The 20,346-nt window shown below is 42.8% G+C and overlaps 1 protein-coding gene across 1 annotated transcript in view; it reads left to right on the top strand.

Annotated features, from left to right (window-relative positions):
• The window catches only part of EFHC2 (EF-hand domain containing 2), a 199,535-nt gene that overhangs the window by 57,473 nt on the left and 121,716 nt on the right, over positions 1-20,346 (top strand). The window contains exon 3 of the mRNA XM_023249026.2: positions 18,186-18,336. Coding sequence (XP_023104794.2) covers positions 18,186-18,336 — 151 coding nt within the window. The remainder of the gene's footprint in view (positions 1-18,185; positions 18,337-20,346) is intronic.

Raw genomic sequence — 20,346 nt, 5'->3', positions numbered from 1 at the left:
ATAGATGTGCCATAATTTACCGAACCCTTCCCTTTCTGTTAATTTTTTACGTTCCCTCGGGCTAGTTTTTTTTCTATTAAAAAAAAAAAAAAACAACCCGCTGCAAAGAACATCTCTGCACATATGTTTCTCCATATTTTGGTTTGTTTCTTTGGGCTACATGCCCAGAAATGGAGTTCCTGAGAAGTATAGGAATTTAAAAACATGGCTCCTCATAGCACCCCATTGTCCTAGAAGCATAGTAGTAGTTTAAAATCCCATCTGTGATGAAAAATCCCACCAGGTCCATTTAATAGGAGAAACAAAACCGCTGCCTGTGATTTTTAATCCGCTCTTAGCTGACGATTTCTTAGCAGAAACATTTTTCTTTTATGTAGTGACCCTCTGGTAAACTTGAAGCTCTCTTTTCGTTTCTTCTTACAGGGTCTTTTAAAAGTTAACTAAAACATATCTTCATAAATTAAACTCCTATTAGAGTTTTTTGCTTAGTATGTTTTTTATTTACATTTTAGTCCGTTGAAGCGATCACTTGTGTTTTTACAGTCAAGTTCTGTTTTTTTTTCTTTCATAATTTTCTTTTTCTCCTAAGCCTAGAACGGTCATCCTCCCTTTCAAGGCTTTGACGTGCACACCTATATTTGGGGGATGGGTAAAGGGTGTTGATTTGCTATATTTAAGCTGATAACCTGTCTGGTATATATTTTGGGTTATAATTTGTTTCAGGTTGGGATGCACCTTGATGCTATTCCAAGTTAGTACTTTTTTCACTTACTGATATGTGACTGCCTCTTCACGTTTTAAATTTCTACATGTAATAGAGTTTATTTCCAGACCATTTTTGTTTTTCACATATCATTCTGTTTCTTACTGTGGTGGTACACTATTTTGATAATTGAAGCATTGTATTATAGTAATGTATAAAACCTGGGAGGGTTAGCTCCCTTACATTACCTTTAATTTTTATAATTTTCTTTAATAGGCAGACTTGTTTCTTTCATCAGGTGGACGTAGAATTATTTTTTTTTTTCAAATTCTTCCAAAGCACCAGTGAACTTGAACTATGTTATTTCAGTCTGCTTACCCAGAATATGCCCCACCTGTTAGTCAAGTTCGCCTGTATTTTCTAGCAAGTGTTTTTAGAGTTTCATCTGGGTCCCAGAGTTTTCATGACAACTATTTTTAAGTGTTTGGTTATTTTTTATTCTATTGTGAACATAACTATTCCCTCCCACTATATTTTCAACTGGTTATTGCTGGTACATAAGAATAGTTTTGATTCAGTTGTGGTTATACTGAAATCCTTTGTTTATAGTTTCTCAGCTTTTGTTTATGCCATTATCGTATCAGCCTGTAATACTTTTTTGTCTCTTTCTTGTGAATATTGTTATTTCATACCTTCTTACGTTGCCCAGAACTCCTCAAAACGGTATTCAATAACGTTGCCAGGAGGGGCAATTTTGTTCTGTTCCTGCTTGTAGTAGATGCATGGTTTACTTAACTATAGTGCTGGATATTTAGGCTGTTGTTTTAGAGCAGATGCTTTTCAATCTTATTAAGGAATTACTCTTGGATTTTAAGGTGTATGTGGCAAAGGGGGGGCCTGGGGGACTCGGTCGGTTATAAATTGTAAGCAGTAAGAGTAATAATTGAAATGATAATAGCACCCGGACCTGCCCCCATTTTGACTGATTTCTAGCTGGATAAAGATAGCGGGATTCATCAGAGGGCCGTCTTCTTTCTTCAGAGTATTGTCTCTTTGACAGTAATGACAATAAAGACAATAATTATGGGGCGCCTGGGTGGCTCAGTCCGTTAAGTGTCTTGATTTTGGCTCCGGTCATGATCTCACCACAGTGGGTTCGAGCCCCGCGTCGGGCTCTGTGCTAACAGCTCGGATCCGAGCCTGCTTCGGATTCTGTGTCTCCCTCTCTCTCTGCCCCTCCCCTGCTCACGCTCTCTCTCTGTCTCTCTTAAAAACAAACATTAAAAAAAATAAATACAAACGTATATGGTCGGAAACAGCAGGAGATCATTACGTATTTGTCAACGTCTTTGCATCTGTGAGGAGAATGCTGCCTTTTGTGCAGGTGGGCATATGATGGTTACAGGCTATTGAATTGTTGGCTTGTATTTTAAATCTCAAATCGTGAAATTGTCTGAGGCGGTTCTCAACCTTGGCTTGCACACTCCAGTCACCCCGGGGAGCTTTAAAAATCAGTGATGCTTGGGTCCACTCTGAAGGTTCTGACTTCATACGTGCGTTGGTGTGGATGTGGCCCAAGCATCAGGAATTTAAAAGGCTCTGCAGGGGATTCTCCGGGGGAGGGGGATGAGGACTAGGGCTCCATAGTTTACTTTTTAATGTTACGTCTATCAGGCATTAGAATTCACTTCGTGGCTTTCCATCTTTTTTTGGTATCGGAGCGAGTCCCGTAATGTGGCAGTTTTCTCGTCCGTGCAAGTTTGAAAGAACCCGATAGTAAATCATCCCCATCGGAGCCTTTTGTAGAGACAGTTCTTGGGTAATTTTTTCCACTGCTTACTCGGTTATTAGTTTATTCATTGTAGTTTGATAATTCACGGTTATTACAAAAATCACTTATTTAATGGTGGTTTTAAAATTTGTTTTCGTCAAAGCTTGCATGATTTATTATGTTAAGATTATTTATGTCTTGTAATTTATTACATTTCTGTGTCCTGCGGTAACTCACTTCTGACTTCATACTTTCTTATCTTTGCTAGACTCTTACCTGTGTATTAAAGAAAGTCTTGGATTTGTTTATTACAGTTGTTTTTCTCCTTTCAAATTCTCCTATTTATGCTTTTATCCTTTTTGCTTTCTACTTGTTTTCCTTATCACAGATTTTCCCACTTTCAGAAATTTTTGCTCAATTTATTGCTCACTGAGTCAAAACTCTTGGCTACATTTCAGAATTACTTGGGAGAGCTTTAAGAAAAAATACGAACGCCCCTCTTACCTGATGTGATGTGGGTGGCGAGTGAGCCGGCAGGAAAGACTTCTTGAGACGTTTTATGTGCAAAAAGGTGTTTTCATGAGAGCTCGGGGACAGGACCCTTAGTCCGGAAGATCTGCACTGGGACAGGGAGGAACAATTGATTATATACTTTTTTAAGTGGGGAGGGGCAGAGATAAAGGAAGTTTCCCAAAGGATTTTCATAGTATAGAAGACTTACCGCATCCTGGAGGTCTGGCTATTGTTAAGTTAAGGTTGCTTTTTGCCTCTAGCAAAGCATTAACATCAAGGCCATGGTGAGTTCCTTGAGGAATGTTGCTCTGCCTGTATTTGTCCGCAGGCTGCAGATTGTAAAGAAATTTAATTTTATCTACCTTTCTTTTGCCTTTGTTCTCATCATTACCTGCCCCCATAATTCTTTAAAAAAAATTTTTTTTTTCTTTTTAATGCTTATGCGTTTGGGGATGGGGGGAGGGGCAGAGAGAGAGGGAGACACAGAATCTGAAGCAGGCTTTAGGCCCCGAGCTGTCAGCGCAGAGCCCAAGGCAGGGCTGGAACTCACGAACTGGGAGATCATGACCTGAGCTGAAGTAGGACATTTAACAGACTGAGCCACCCAGGAACCCCTTTTAAGTTTTTTTAAGCGTTTTTATTTATTTTTGAGAGACAGAGAGAAAGAGCACAAGCTGGGGAGAGGGAGGGACAGAGAGAGAAGGAGACAGAAAGTGAAGCAGGCCCCAGGCTCTGAGCTGTCAGTGCAGAGCCTGAAGTCAGGCTCGAACTCATGAACTGGGGGATCATGACCTGAACTGAAGTCGGACGCCTGACTGAGCCACCCAGGGGCTCCCCCCGCCCAACACCCCACATGATTCTGATTCATTGGGGCTGGGCTTTGTTTTCTTCCTTTTCTTTTCCTTTTCTTCTTCCTTTTTTTCCCCTTTCTTTGTCTCTTTCATTCTTTCATTCTTCCTCCCTCCCTCCCTCCTTCTTTCCCTTTCTTTCTCTTTTCTTTCTTTCTCTTCCTCTCTTCCTCTCTCTCTCTCTCTCTCTCTCTCTCTCTCTCTCTCTCTCTCTCTCTCTCTGTTGGCTCCTAAAGCAGAGCCAAGCCTGAGGAAAGCTGAGTTAGAACAATGAACCGAGTAAGCCCTCTTTAACTCTAAATTCTCTTAGGTAGTAATCTAAATCCAGTAATTCACCCGAGATTATCGCTTTACCAAAATTTTATAGGTTTGTACCTCTTTAATTCTATACTCGCGTTTTGTATTTTCGCGTTTACTTTTAATTACAATACAATAATTATTAGTGAGAATTTTTGTTTATAGTTACATGGTAACATTTCTAGTTGTATTGCTTTGTGATTAGTGACTGGAACTTGTATAATTTATGTGTTTTCAATTTATTAGAATTTTTTGTGAATTAGCCTGTGTAGGGGAGGAAAAATCATTTTCCCTTTACCCTTTGTAGGTGCTTGGCTAAGATGCCCCTATGATGAAAGACAGATTAACAAGAGAAATACAAGCAGAAGTTTAATAACCTGTATACCTCCTGTATACATGGGAGAGACCCAAGAAAACTTGAGGAACTCCCACAAATGGCCAAAGCCATCACCTTAAAATACTATCTCCAGCTAAAGACAAAAGAGGTTATTGGGAGTGGGGGAGCCACTTTTGGGGGGGGGACTAGGAAAAGCATAGTAAACAAGGGTAGGGTTGTTATGCAGATTTAAGTCACTGCCTTCTCCATTGATAAGAGTTTCTAGAGCTATTTGGTCATCCCTCCTCTTGGTACAGTGAGGGAGACACCCTTGGAAATGGAGATTTCCCTTATACATGTAAATGGCTCATACAAAAGGGTCACTTTTGAGGCGCCGGGGTGGCTTCTTCTGTGAGTGTCCCACTCTCGATTTAGGTTCAGGTTATGATCTCAGGGTCTGTGGGTTCGCATCTTGCGTCGGGCTCCGGGCTGATGGTGCAGAGGCTGCTTGGGATTCTGTCTCACTCCCTCTCTCTCTCTGCCCCCCTCCCCTCTCTCTCTCTCTCAAAATAAATAAATAAAAACCTTAGGGGCACCTGAGTGGCTCAGATGGTTCAGCATCTCACTCTTGGTTTCGACTCAGGTCCTGATCTCACGGTTTTCTGGGTTCAAGCCCTGCATCGGGCTCTGTGCTGATAGCACAGACCCTGCGTGGGATTCTCTCTCTCCCCCTCTCTCTGCCCCTCCCCTAGTTGTGCTGTTTCTGTCTCTCTCAAAATAAACAAACTTTTATTTTAAAAAAAAAAAAAACACCTTAGAAACAAAAACCAAAACGGTCACTTTTACTTGGATTTCAGAGCTTCTCCTAGGTCAGCTGTTTCTTAAAAAGAATCAGTTCGAGGTAACTCTTATGCCAAAGAAGAGTATTTTGGGATGTCACGTTCTGCTCCCCTTCGCGTGATAAATTTCTGGAACTGTACAATTGTCACGAATAGGGGAGCCATCCTCTATATGCGATAGAAACTCTCCTATGGTTTATTTTCTTAATTCTAGGACTCTATATTCATAAAAGAAATCACTGACTTAACAGCTTTTTCAGGGAGGATCAACAACACCACGTTAAATGTACAGAAATTTGGGGGCGCCTGGGTGGCTCAGTCGGTTGAGCGTCCGACTTCAGCTCAGGTCATGATCTCACTCTCCGTGAGTTCGAGCCTCGCGTCGGGCTCAGTGCTGGCAGCTCAGAGCCTGGAGCCCGCTTCAGATTCTGTGTCTTCCCCTCTCTGCCCCTCCCCTGCTCATGCTCTGTCTCTCTCTGTCTCAAAAGTAGCTAAAAACATTTAAAAAAATTAAAATGTACAGAAATTTGTATTGTCTACCCACTTGTAATTGTATGCATTGATCCTTAGTGGTCACATATACTTTCTTCTTTAGAACCTAAACATTTAAAACTTACATTAGTGATGCTGATCTCTCTATAGAATGTTGAGCCTCATTGAATATTACTGGACTTTCATGTCTTTCCCGACAGCATCTCTAGAAAATCTAGCTGTAAATTTTGGACACTTAGCTATTTAGTTTCTGAGAAATACAGACTTGATGACTCATGCATCGGTCGCACCACCCTCACCACCTTTAAACAATTCTCAGATTTATTCAGGGAGATTTTGCTTTTTGCTTTTGTCTCAGGATTGCATTGCCTAGCCCGTGATGGACAGTCTTCTGCACACAATTATTTCACGTGTCAGACAGTAATCATTTTGAAAACAATTTCAAGTGGAAATTAGGAATCCAAATCGATGTTAAACTCCAGCTCTTCGGGACGCGCATGCAAAGTAAATAGCTCAACTGACGTGAAAATAGGATTAACTCCTTCCCCACAAGGCTACATTCACACCTTCCATCAAACTGACGGCTTCCAGTTTCTTTTGCCTTTATAATTGTAAGACGATGCTAATTTCAGGAATACTAACCCATTAAAAATGTTCCTTTATAATGAAGAAATCCCACGCTCTCTATTATTTAAAGCTAATTGATTTCAGATTTTATATCCTGTAGGCTAGCCTCAAATGTTCAAATTGCCCCGGGGATCGGGCAGGTAACCTTGTATAACACAGTAGGGCTGGCAGAAGCCTGCTGCGGAACTAAAGATCACATGTCCCTGCCGAATGATATTTACATCCCATTTTCAAGACAATTACAGCCATTTACCCATTTACATCCTCTAGGACCTTATTTATCTAATCTTATATCATAATTACGTTTCCATAAATTGTTATTTCTGGCAGTTTTCATTTTAGGACATTCTCTTTGGATCCTCTGGTACCTCAGGTTCCTTTGTGATTAAGTCTTTTAGCTTTGTGAGATCACTTTTGGTCTATCTGGTGTCTCTTCCCTTGCATTCCACTTTGCTACAGGTGACATTTTTCTCTCTTCCTTTTCTGTCTTTCTGTCTCTACCACTCTGACTTGCTCCCTACCTTTTGTAGGGGAGGAAAATAGGACGGGTCTAGATTCTCAGCTGAGATCCCGCCGTAATAAAAAAGACGAACGGGAGGAAAACAAACAGAAGCTTAATAAAATGTATACGTGGGAGAGACCCAGGAAGACTGAGTAACTCCCCCAAAAGTCCCAAGCCACCACCTTTTTTTTTTTTAATTTTTTTTTTTAACGTTTATTTATTTTTGAGACAGAAAGAGACAGAGCATGAACAGGGGAGGGGCAGAGAGAAAGGGAGACACAGAATCGGAAATAGGCTCCAGGCTCTGAGCGGTCAGCACAGAGCCCGACGTGGGGCTCGAACTCGCGGACCGCGAGATCGTGACCTGAGCTGAAGTCGGACGCTTAACCGACCAAGCCACCCAGGCGCCCCTACAAGCCACCACCTCAAATACCACCTCCAGCTAAAAGATAAAAGGTGTTTGGGGTGGGGAGTCCGTTGGGAGGTTACCAGGAAAGGCGCTGTTAAAGTGAGGTTGTTATGCAGATTTAAGTTGTTGTCTTCTCCAGTGATAAGATGTTCTAGAGATCTCTTTGGATGCCCTTACAAATGGAGATTTCCCTTATACAGGTACATGTCTTCCAGAAAGGTAACTTCTCTATTTCCAGAGGTACTCCTGTGTTTGCTGTGTGTAAAAACAAAAAACCAAAACCCCACAAACCCAAACAACAACAACAACAACAAAAAACCACTCTAAAATAGTTCTTATACCAAAGAGGCATATTTTGGAGTGACGATTTCTACTGTCCTTCACTTGCATGCTGGAGTCTCAGAGGACCAGAACATGACCTATCAGTCTCTCCCTCTCCTATTGAAGCCCGGCCTAAAATACTATCTTTTCTTTTCTCTTCATTTTTATTTAGCATCCTTCATTCTCTTGTAATGTATTATTTGCCCGATATTCAATGATTACATAAATGACGTGTGGTCAACTGATCTGTGTCCCTTTGCTCAGTCACAAACTCCTACCGATAGCAGTCAATGCACAGAGGTAGGTGAGAGTGATGAATTTTATATCGCCATGCTTTCATACCCAACTACAAAGCCAAAAAAAAAAAACAAAAAAGTTTCAGATTGAATCCTGAAGGGGCAGAAAACGTTGCCCTTCTTCCCCTCTAGGTTCTTTGGCTGGTCTAATTAAATTGCCATAAGACAGATGAACAGGAGAAACACAAATTTACTTACATACCTCTGGGAGCCCCACTAAGACACAGAGGCGGTCAGATAATTGAGACTGACATTCTATCCAGAGCTAAGGAAAAGGGTGTAGGGGTCTGAGACTTCAAAGAGGAGGAAGCCGTTTGATGGGAGGATGTGGAGAACGAATGTCTGGTCAGCGAATATTTACCATGCCATGCCAATACGTCTTCCTGATAGAAAAGTTCTCTCTGGTAATGGCTCCCTTCCTGGTACAGGGTCCCTATCTAACTTCTCGTAGGCAGGTAAGGGACAGGTAAAAAATTCTCCCCGAGTCTGCTGGAACCCAGTTGTTTTCGGGTCCAAATACTCCACATATCCAAAGTGGTACCTTCTGGGGCGGCATATTCTGCCCCCTCTCCCTACCTTTACTGGAAGCTCAACGAAACTCCAGCTCTCTTGTCCTTCTGGGTCTTCCGACATCGTTTTCCCCTTTCCTTTTTTTTTTTCTTTTATTGAGATGTAGTCCATATAACACAGAATTTACCATTTTAAGTTTCTTTTTGAGAGCGAGTGAGCACAAGTGGGGGAGGGGCAGAGAGCGAGAGAGGGAGACAGAATCCCAAGCAGGCTCCAGGCTCTGAGCTGTCAGCACAGAGCCCGACGTGGGGCTCCAACCCATGAACTGGGAGATCATGACTTGAGCTGAAGTCGGATGCTTAACTGACAGAGCCACCCGGGCATGCCTAGAATTTACCGCTTTAGTATATCAACCTCAATTCAGTGTCCAACATCTTTTTTTTTTTAACTTTCTTTTTAATTTAAATTCACGTTAGATAACATCCTGTGTAGTTTTGGCTTCAGGAGTAGAACCCAGTGATTCATCTCTTAAATATGATACCCAGTGCTCATCTCCAAAAATGCCCTCCTTGATCCCCATCACCCACCTTAACCCACTCCCCCCACGCCCTCCAGCAACCCTCAGTTTGTTCTCTGTATTTAAGACTCTTTTATGGTTTGCCTCTCTGCTTTTATCTTAATTTTCCTTCCCTTCCCTCATGTTCATCTGTTGTGTTTCTTAAATCCTACATATGAGTGAAATCATATGATATCTCCCTCTGACTTGTTTCACTTAGCATAATACTCTCCAGTTCCATCCATGTTGTTGCAAATGGCAAGATTTCATTCCTTTTCATTGCTGAGTAGTATTCTCTCTCTCTCTCTCTCTCTCTCTCTCTCTCTCCCCCTCCCCCCTCCCTCTCTCTCTCTCCCTCCCTCCCTCTCTCTCTCTCTCTCTCTCTCTCTCCTCCCTCTCTCTCTCTCTCCTCCCTCTCTCTCTCTCTCCTCCCTCTCTCTCTCTGTATATATATGTATACATATATACGTATAGGGATATATACGTACATATATACGTACGTATATATACCCATACGTATATATGTATATGCTACATATACATGTACGTATATATACCTATACGTATATGTATATACACACACATCACTTCTTTCCCTATTTTTCAATCGATGGACATTTAGGCTCTTTCCATAATTTGGCTATAGTTGATAGCACTGCTATAAACATTGGGGTGTGTGTACCACTTTGAATCAGCATTTTTGTATCTTTTGGATAAATTCCTAGTAGTGCTGTTGCTGGGTCATAGGGTAGTTCTATTTTTAATTTTTTTGAGGAACCTCCGCCCTGTTTTCCAGAGCGGCTGCACCAGCTTGCATTGCCACCAACAATGCAAAAGAGATCCTCTTTCTCTGCATCCTCGCCAACATCTGTCGTGGCCGGAGTTGTTCGTGTTAGCCATTCTGACAGGTGTGGGGTGGTATCTCAGTGTGGTTTTGATTTGTATTTCCCTGATGAGGAGTGATGAGCATCTTTTCATGTGTCTGTTGGCCATCTGGATGTGTCTTCTTTGGCAAAGCGTCTGTTTATGTCTTATTTCTTCGCTGCATTTCTTGTTTTTTTAGGTGTTGAGTGTGGTGAGTTCTTCATAGATTTTGGATACTAACCCTTTATCTGATATGTCATTTGCAAATAGCTTCTCCCATTCTGTTGATCCGTGTATCTGTTTTTGTGCCAATACCATACTGTCTTGATGATTACAGCTTTTTGTTGTCTGATTGCTGAGGCTAGGACTTGCCGTACTATGTTGAACAGAGGCGAGAGTGGACATCCCTGTCATGTTCCTGACGTCATGGGAAAGCCCTCAGTTTTTCCCCATTGGGGATGATAGTATCTGTGGGCCTTTTATACATGGCTTGTACGATGTTAATATATGTTCCTTCTATCCCGACTGTCTTGAGGGTTTTTATTAAGAAAGGATGCTGTATTTTGTCAAATGCTTTTTTTGCACCGATTGACAGGATCATATGGTTCTATCCTTTCTTCTGTTAATGTGATGTATCACGTCGATTGATGTGCGAATATTGAACCAGCCCTGCAGCCCAGGAATGAATCCCACTTGATCACGATGAATAATTATTTTAATATACTATTGAATTCGACTTGCCGATATCTTGTTGAGAATTTTTGCATCCATGTTCGTCGGAGATATTGGCCTGGAATTTTTCTTTATACTGGAGTCTTTATCTGGTTTTGGACTCAAGGTAATGCTGGCTTCATAGAATTGAGTTTGGAAGGTTTCCTTCCATTTCTATTCTTTGGAACAGTTTGAGAAGAACAGTTATTAACTCTTCATTAAATTGTCTGGTAGACTTCTCCTGGGAAGCCATCTGGCCCAGGACTCTTATTTTTGGGGAGATTTTTGATAACTGATTCAATTTCTTTCCTGGTTATGGGCCTGTTCAGATTTTGTATTTCTTCCCATTTGAGTGATGGTAGTGTGTGACAGTCTAGGGATTTGTCCATTTCTTCCAGATTGTCCAGTTTGTTAGCATATCATTTTTCATAGGATTCTCTTATAATTGTTTATATTTCTGGGGGTATTGGTTGTGACCTCTCTTCTTTTGTTCGGGGTTTTGTCTATTTGGGCCCTTTCTCTTTTCTTTTTGATAAATCTGGCTAGGGGCTTATCAATTTTGTTTATTCTTTCAAAACACCAGCTCTTAGCTTCATTGATCTGTTCTGCTGTTTTTAATTTTTTTCAAAGTTTGTTTATTTCTGAGAAGGAGAGAGAGCATGAGCTGGGGAGGGGCAGAGAGAGAGGGAGACACCGAATCTGAAGCAGGATCCAGGCTCGGAGCTGTCAGCACAGAGCCTGACAAGGGGCTCATACCTACGAACAGTGAGATCATGACCTGAGCCGAAGTCAAATGCCTAATCGACTGAGCCACCCAAGTGCTCCTTCACTGATCTGTTTTGCTGTATTTTTGGATTCTGTATCATTTATTCCTGTTCCGATCTTTATTATTTCCCTTCTTCTGCTGGCTTTGGGCTTTATTTGCTGTTCCTTTTCTAGCTCCTTTAGGTGCAAGTTTGTGTTGTGTATTTGGGACCTTTCTTGCTTCTTGAGATAGGCCTGAATTGCAATGTATTTTCCTCTTAGGACTGCCTTTGCTACATCCCAAAGGGTATGGACTGTCGTGTTTTCATTTTCATTTGTTTCCTTGTATTTTTAAAATTTCTTCTTTAGTTTCCTCGTTAACCCGTTCATTCTTTAGTAGGATGTTCTGTAACCTCCATGTATTTGAGGGCTTTCCAAATTTCTTCTTGTGGTTGACTTCAAGTTTCATAGTGTTGTGATCTGAAAATACGCATGGTGTGATCTCTGTCTTTTTGTACCTGTTGAGGGCTGTTTTGTGATACAATATGGGGTCTATTGTGGAGAATGTTCCATGTGCGCTCAAGAAGAATGTGCATTCTGCTGCTTTAGGATGAAACGTTCTGAATATATCTGTTAAGTCCATCTGGTCCAATGTGTCATTCAGAGCCGTTGTTTCCATGTTGATTTTCTGCTTAGATGATGTGTCCATTGCTCTAAGTGGAGTATTACAGTCTCCTACAATTATGGTATTATTATCAATAACTTTGCTTATGTTTGTGATTGATTTATCTATTTGGGTGTTTTAAGTTGAGGGCATAAATGTTTACAATTGGTAGTTCTTCTTGATGGACAGACCCCTTAATTATGATATAATGCCCTTTTGCATTTCTTGTTACAGTCTTTGTGTTAAAGTCTCGTTTGTCTGATATAAGTATGGCTACTCCAGCTTTCTTTTGCTGTCCATTATCATGATAGATGGTTTTCTATCCCCTCACTTTCAATCTGCAGGTGTCCTCAGATCTAAAATGAGTCTCTTATAGCAACATATAGATGGATCTTATTTTTTTTTTAATTTTTTTTTTCAACGTTTATTTATTTTTGGGACAGAGAGAGACAGAGCATGAACAGAGACAGAGAGGGGCAGAGAGAGAGGGAGACACAGAATCAGAAACAGGCTCCAGGCTCCGAGCCATCAGCCCAGAGCCTGACGCGGGGCTCGAACTCACGGACCGCGAGATCGTGACCTGCCTGAAGTCGGACGCTTAACTGACTGTGCCACCCAGGCGCCCCAGATCTTATTTTTTTTTAAATTCATTCTGATAACCTATGTCTTCTGAGTGGGGCATTTAGTCCATTTACATTCAGAGTGATTATGAAAGATTTGAATTTAGTGCCATTGTGTTATCTGTGGATTTCTTGTTGGTGTTGATGTTCTCTGGCCCTTTGTAGTCTTTGCTGCTTTCCACTGAGAAAGACCCCTTCGAATTTCTTACGGGGCTGGTTTAGTGGTCATTATTAACTCCTTTAGTTTTGTTTGGGAAAATCTTTCTCTTTTATTCTGAATGACGGCCTTGCTGGGTAAAGGATTCGTGGCTGCATATTTTTCCTATTGGGCACATTGAATATTTCCTGCTACTCCCTTCTAGCTTGCCAAGTTCCACGGGACAGGTCTGCTACTAACTTTATGTGTCCACCCTTGTAGGTTAAGGACCTTTTGTCTCTAACTCCTTTCAGAATTCTCTCTTTATCTTTGTATTTTGCCAGTTTCACTATGTGTCCTCATGTTGATCTGTTTTTGCAGATTTTGACAGGAGTTATCTGTGCCCTTTGGACTTCGATGCCTGTTTTCCTTCCCCGGATTAGGGAAGTTCTCCGCTATAATTTGTTCACATAAACCCTCTGCCCCTTTTTCTCGCTCTTCTTCTGGGACTCCTAGGATACAGATAGTGTTTTGTTTCATGGAATCCCTTAGTTCTCTAATTCTCCCCTTGTGATCTAATAATTTCCTTTCCCTCTTTTTTTCAGCTTCATTATTTTCCCTGATTTTATCTTCTGTTTCACCTATTCCCTCTTCTGCTTCTTCTATCCTCACTGTCACTGTATCTCGTTTATTTTGCCTCGAAGTTATAGTATTTTTTAATTCATCGTGACTAGTTCTTAGGTCTTTGACCTCTGCAGCAAGGGTTTCTCTGGTGCCTTCTTTGCTTTGTTCAGGCCCAGCTATTGCTCTTATGACTGTTACTCCAGATTCTTATTCAGGTATCTTGTTTGTATCTGTTTTCAGCAATTCTCTGGCTGTGATTTCTTCTTGACCTTTCTTTTGGGGAGAAATCCCGTCTTGTTGTTTTGGCTAAGTTTTCGTCTTTTGCGTGTTGTAAAGTCTCCTTATGTGTCCTGCACCTGTGAGTACCACCGTATTAAAAAGAGGTCCTGCACAGTCCACGGTCTGGGACTCCAGGAAGTGTTTCTGGTGTATGTTGTGTGCGTTCTGTCGTTGCGTTTTTGGCTGCTCTTTCCCACTGTTCGGTCCTCTGCAGACCTCCTCCTTGCTCGTAGTGGTGGTGGTTGGACCTTTAACTAGGTGCGCTTTGATTTGTTTGTTGAAGTAACCCTGGAATAGAAAAAAAAAAAGAAAAAAAAAAAAGGTATGTGTGTATGGAGCCTGATCCCATAAAAAGAGAAAACAAGAAAGAGGAGGAAAGAAAACAAAAGAGAATCAAACACCTATAGGGCTAATTCCAGAGAAAGAGAGAAATAAAGAAGAAAGAGAAAACATGGAGGCAGAATAGGATAAAAAATATGTATATGTGTATATAATGAGAATTGACAAAGACCAAATCAGAAGCTATGAGCCTGGTTTCGAAAGAAAAAAAAGAGGGAAGAAAGAAAAAGAACGAGTCGTCTGTTGGTTCTTGGGGGGTGGTGGCTGTGCTGGTCTGGAGGAGAGGTCGGCTGTGTTGGGTCAGCCAGTGTCACTCCAGTAAATAAGCAGTTACCAGGCCCGGAAGGGCTGGGTTTGGCGTAAGCCTGTCCCACCTCCACTGTGGGGCGCTGTGCTGCTTCCTGAAGTCCTACTATGTTGGTGTTGCGGGGAAAAATGGCGTCACCCCAGTCTCTTCTCCCCGGACTGGGTGTCTCACACCATGGTGTTCAGGTAGCCGTCACAAAATAGGGAGGGCAGCCAGCAGGCACCGTGTCACAGTTCTCCTGTGCCTTCCATTTGGCTCTCGGCTGGGTTTCAGAACCCCTGAGATACGGGACCCCGTTCTGGTTTAGAACCACTCTGCCCTGCTGATGAAAGGCCTTTGGCTGGCATCTGCAGGGCCTTCTGTCCTTGGGGAGGCAATGAACCCTCTTCCCAGGGTACTCCAGGAAGGGGAATGTTCTCTCCCAGTGTGCCCCAGAGATGTCTACACCACACTATGCACTCTGGGGCCAGCTCCCTCCTCCCCAGAAGTGTGCACCTCAGCTCCTCTCCAGAGAAAGTCCTGCACTTTCAAAGCCTCTGAGTTTCAGCTCCAAAGGCTGTTTGCAAAACATAACTGGCACTCTCTGTACCAGTCTGTGGTCTGGAGAGGTCCTTCCCCAGTCTGTGGTCTGGAGAGGTTTTCCTCTTGTGCTAACTCAGTGCCCAACCCCTCTCTCTTTCGCTACCTTATGTCTGTCCACAGAAAGGGTTCTTTCCCCTCTATAGTTCCGCCGTTTTCTCTCCCCCAAGTCACATACTCACAGCTCAATCCTGCCAGTCTGTCTCCTTCCAACTGTAGAGAGCCTTCTGCCCCTCTGCAGGTCTGTTTCCTGGGTATTCCAACTGGTCTGACCTCAATACAGCTGTGTTTCAGGGGCACAGATGGAAAATCCCCGTCCCACTCATTCTCCCCCATCTTAACTGCCCCTCAATGTCCAACATCTTTGTTTTGAAGTAAAATTGACATAACATAAAACTAACCATTAACCATCTTATTTTTATTATTTTTCTACGTGTTTATTTTTTATATTTATATTAAATTATATATTATATTTTGTATATTTTATATTTATATAATAAATATATTTTATAAATATACTTATAAAATATATTATATATAAATATAAATATAATAAATATATATTTATATAAATATAAATATATTTATAAAATAAATAAATTTTGTATATTTTATATTTATATAATAAATAGTAAATTATATAGTAAATAATAAATAAAAAATTATATATATTATATATTATATAATATATAATATATATTATATAAAATTATATATATATAATAAATATTTATAAAATATTTATTTTATATTTCTTAATGTTTATTTTTGAGAGGGAGAGTGTGTGCGTGCAGGGGTAAGGGAGGGGCAGAAAGGGGGGGACAGAGGATCTGAAGCAGGCTCTGTGTTGACACCAGAGAGCCTGATGCAGGGCTTGAACCCACGAACCGCGAGATCATGACCTGAGCTGAAGTTGGGTGCTTAGCTGACTGAGCCACCCACACGCCCTAACCATTAGCCCATTTAAAATGTGCAATTTAGTGCCATCTAGTATATTTACAGTGTTGCATAACTGTCACTTCTAATTCCAAGACATTTGCATCACCCCAGAAGGAAACCCTATACCCATCCAACAGCATCTTACCAGAAATGTTCACTCAACACAAATATGACCGTATTCTAGAAGTGAGTTTAGCTAACCTTCTAACTGGAGGCAGGCCAGGTGAATTTTCCAGGAAAGCAGTTGAACATAGGACCATTCTGGAATGGAGCCAAAGATGCCATTTTGAAAGGTTGGAGATCTCCAGTACACTAGATTTCTAGAACTTGTTCCAGTAAAGACAGTGCCTCAGCAATACTTGCAAAGGATCCATTCATTTTGAATAGAATCACTTAACTCACTACAGTTCCTCTCTAACATCCTTTACGGTAATGAACAAAGTGTCTTGTGTTGATCAAAGATAAGCTACTGAGACATTTTGTCAGCCACTTCTGAAGTGTGGGCTTCTGATAAAAATTTGCTAAACTTTCCCGGAACATATATTCCTAATTAGAGTGACCACCTTTAGAAGGGTAGATTGCACCTAACAGACTCAGTCGTACATATCATATTGTCCATGTTGGATTACCACACTGTCACATCATATACACGATTAACTTGAGACCGGAGGGAATATTAAAATTGAGCTCTCAAGGAGCACGTGTCCCAGGGCAAGCTTGAAATGGTAGCCTGAATCTCCTGGCCCCTCAGTTGTCCTCAGTGACCACGTCTTCCTCCGTGTGTGATCAGATTGCCACGTTGAGAGTGATTCCAAGGGTTAAACATACGTATTGTTCGTACAACATGGCACCTGAGCCTAATAAGGAAGGTATTTCAATGGGCCTTCAGCTGAAGAGGCAGTCATTTGTCTGCTTCATCATGGAAGAAAAATGGGCTGTGTTATACTTACCGAGAGGCCCAGTGTTCCAGAATGGTTAAGGAATTTTCAGGAGCATTTTTGACGATCTCTGATTTTTACAGTAAGTACTATAGAATCCACCTCTCCCACCTGAGTCCCTCTCCAGCACTCCCCTCCCCACGTTGTAGCAGGATGCTCGCACAGAAAGTCGTGACACTGAGGCTTTTCTTTCCAGGAAGCAATTTTGATCTTGCCGGCATGGGCTCAGAGGGTTTGTACCTGAAAGACTGAGCCCCGAATGCCGCGTGGTGTAGCATTTTATGCGTTTTCTACTTCTTTGTCTCCATATATGGGTAACATATAGACATACAGTCTGATTGGCGGGGGAGGGTCTCACGTTACAGGGTCATGAGGGATGTCATGTACAGACATACAGAGTCGTGAGGAATGTCACGTACGCACATAGCCAGGTTGCCTTCCCTTATCTTGAGGTCTTTTCTCACCACATTCCTTAGGGAGGGGACCCCCACACCAACACATACACAGTGTAAGATGAGACTGGTTGGCATTGAGCTAGGCTCTTTGAAGTTCCTGGAGAAGTTTAAGGTGGGATCTCCGGTGCGCTGTAAGAATTTCACATCTTCCTATTGAAAGAATATTCAGAAAAAATATTAGTTTGTCTGCATAGTAGTCCCCCCAGCTTTGCCCGTAGGGTACATGTTCCAAGACCCCCAGTGGATGCCTGAAACCACAGGTAGCACTCAACCATATGTAGTGGGTTTTTTTTTTTTCCGTGTACACACGTGACATACCTATGATAAAGTTTAATTTGTAAATTAAGCACCGTAAGAGATTAACAACAATACGTAATAATAGAACAATTTTAACAATATACTGTAATAAGTTACACGAACGCGGGCTCTCAAAATACCTCATCGTGCTGTACTCGCCCTTCTTACGATGATGCGAGATGGTAAGACGCGCGAGATGAGATGAAGTAAGGTGGGCGATGTAGGCATCGTGATGCAGTGGTGGGCTCCCGTCGACCTGAGCACGGGGCGGAAGGAGGATCATCTACCTCTGGACCCAACTGACCGCGGGCCACTGAAACTGCAGAAAGCGAAGCCATGGATACGGTGTGGGGGGCGGGGGTGTGGGGGGGGGACTACTGTAACTTACATATAGAATCCCACTGCGAAACCCGACAGATAGTACTTCAGCTTAGAGCAGAGCTGAATGATGGATTTGTTGCTTGGGTATCGTTTCCTTATCCTAACCAGACAGTGATGAAAATACAGGCTTTGTATATGGTAACCTAGATTGCATATCTGTTCGCAGAGCTGATGTGTGGAATGTCTTGGTGAAACTCTCCACGTTCGCTTTACATCAACAGCAAGTATATAAGCAGTAGCCGTATTGACTCTCAGTTTTGATGAAAATTTTCTTGCCATTTCTTAGCTTCTAATTATGATCCCAACAGGTATTATCTTTTGATGCCTATTTAGAAGATGAATTGCCTGATAAAACTCAAGAAAAGTATAGAATAAGACGCTATAAAATCCTCTTCTACCTCGAAGATGACACAATTCAAGTAAATGAACCAGAGTTGAAAAATAGCGGACTGCCTCAAGGTACCTATTGAAAGCAGAGTTACGGTTCTCTGACTTGGAACTCCCACCTTTACATGCTGCCCTTCTCTAGGTTTTTATATATTTTTTGAAATCTTTATTGACTTTTGAGAGACAGAGAGAGACAGAGCATGAGTGACGGAGGGGCGGGGGGGGGGGGGACAGAGACTCCGAAGCAGGCCCCAGGCTCCGAGCTGTCAGCACAGAGCCCGACGTGGGGCCCGAACCCACGAACCGCGAGATCGTGACCTGAGCCGAAGTCGGACGCTCGACCGCCTGAGCCACCCAGGTGCCCCACCCCTGTCTCTGGCTTTTTAAAAGGCGCCATATACTGCTTCGGTGTCTGACTTGTTGGTGACTGCGAATATGAACATGCCATTGGCCTGCGGTTATTGATGGTGACTTACTGGCTTTCTACTCTGCCCCCTCCCACCCCCCACCTCAGCATGGGCCCTTTGTCTTGCTCTTGTATGGTATATTAGTTTTCTTTCCCGTGCTGCTCCAGTATGAGTAAACCCTCCTGTGTCTTCAGTCTCTTTACTATGATCATATTACTTCTTCACAACACTTTCAAGGAGAAGAGAGGAGACTTGTCCACTGTCACTTCCAGATTTGTATTCTCTCTTCTTTCTTCCTTTCTCTTTCCTTTAAGTGCTTATCTCATCATTTATTTTGAGAGCGCGCAAGCACCTGTGAGCAGGGGAGGGGCAGAGAGAGAGAGAGAGAGAGGTGGAGAGAGTCCCGGATAGTCTCGGTCGGCATGGTCAGCGTGAATCCCGATGTGGAGCTTGAACTCCTGAGCCCTGAGATCATGACCTGAGCTGAAATCAAGAGTCAGATGCTTAACCGACTGCACCCCGCACCCCCCCCCCGCCACCAGGCACCTCTCTCTCTTCTTTCTTGAATTCACAGCCATTTGCTTTAACCACCCTCTCTGCCTCCTCATCCCTGTTAACTACATACTCTGATGGCTCTTCCGCAGAGGGTTGTTGTTCCTTCACCCCTCCCCTCCCCCCCCCCATGTACCAGTCCTCTTTATCCATACTCCATCTCAGCCAGTTAACTCTGTGATGTGGCCACCAGAGGAGTTGAGTTAATCCTAAACTGCATTATTAAGAGTAGGGTGGAGATCAAGGGAAGTGACTGATTTCTTCTTGTGCTAGGAGTCCTTCACCTGGGACAGTGCTGAGATCTGGATGCCTTCAGGGGGCAGCAACCACGGTGGTAAAAGGCCTGAAAAGTTGTCGTGTGTAAGGCAGAATAGTGAAAAGGGATATTTGTCTGTAAAGGGAAGATTCGGGTGTGCCTGGTGAATTCAGGAATCTGAAGGGCTGCCATGGGGAGGAAGGACGACCTAATTTTCTGTATCCTCAAGGATATGACCTGGGGGGGGGGGGTCAGAATTCAGTCAGTAAGAATAATAATTTTCTGGCAGAGAGCTGCCACAGATTGTATTGGATGTTTCTGGAAGAACATGGGGGTCAGGGTCAGGTGTGGGGGTAGAGAGGGGTGTCACGTATTTGGTCCTTGGTATAGATAGGGGGCAGGTCAGGGGTTATTTTTCACTGATAGCTTAGTAGAGGTATGGGAGGGGGTCATGAGCTTAGTAGAGGTATGGGAGGGGGCCGTGTGTGTGTGTGTGTGTGTGTGTGTGTGTGTGTGGTGGTGTAGATGACGTTTCAAGACCACTTTGACCCCTCAGGAGCCATGATTCTTTGGTACAACCATCTGTTCTCCACGTAGCAGCCAGAGTGTCACGTGGGGGTATTACCTTGAGGCGGTGTCATCCTCCAAGAAGCATGCGTGCGGGCTCTCCCAGAGGCCACGGAGCAAAAGCCTCGTGGACCAGATTAAAATGCATCATCACGTGACGCGTGGAAACAATTCGAAACGTACAGTGAGACGCGAGGGGGAAAGAAAGGAGTTCAGTTCGCACATGTAGGACGAGGTACGGGTGGGTGGGAGGACCGCTCCGCCTGAATCCGGGGGTAGGCCGTGGTCCCGCCGTCTTTG

Source organism: Felis catus, chromosome X (genome assembly GCF_018350175.1).
Source record: "Felis catus isolate Fca126 chromosome X, F.catus_Fca126_mat1.0, whole genome shotgun sequence".
Lineage (NCBI taxonomy): Eukaryota > Metazoa > Chordata > Mammalia > Carnivora > Felidae > Felis > Felis catus.
Note: the sequence above shows the minus strand (reverse complement) of the source record. Positions and strands in the feature narration are given on the sequence as shown.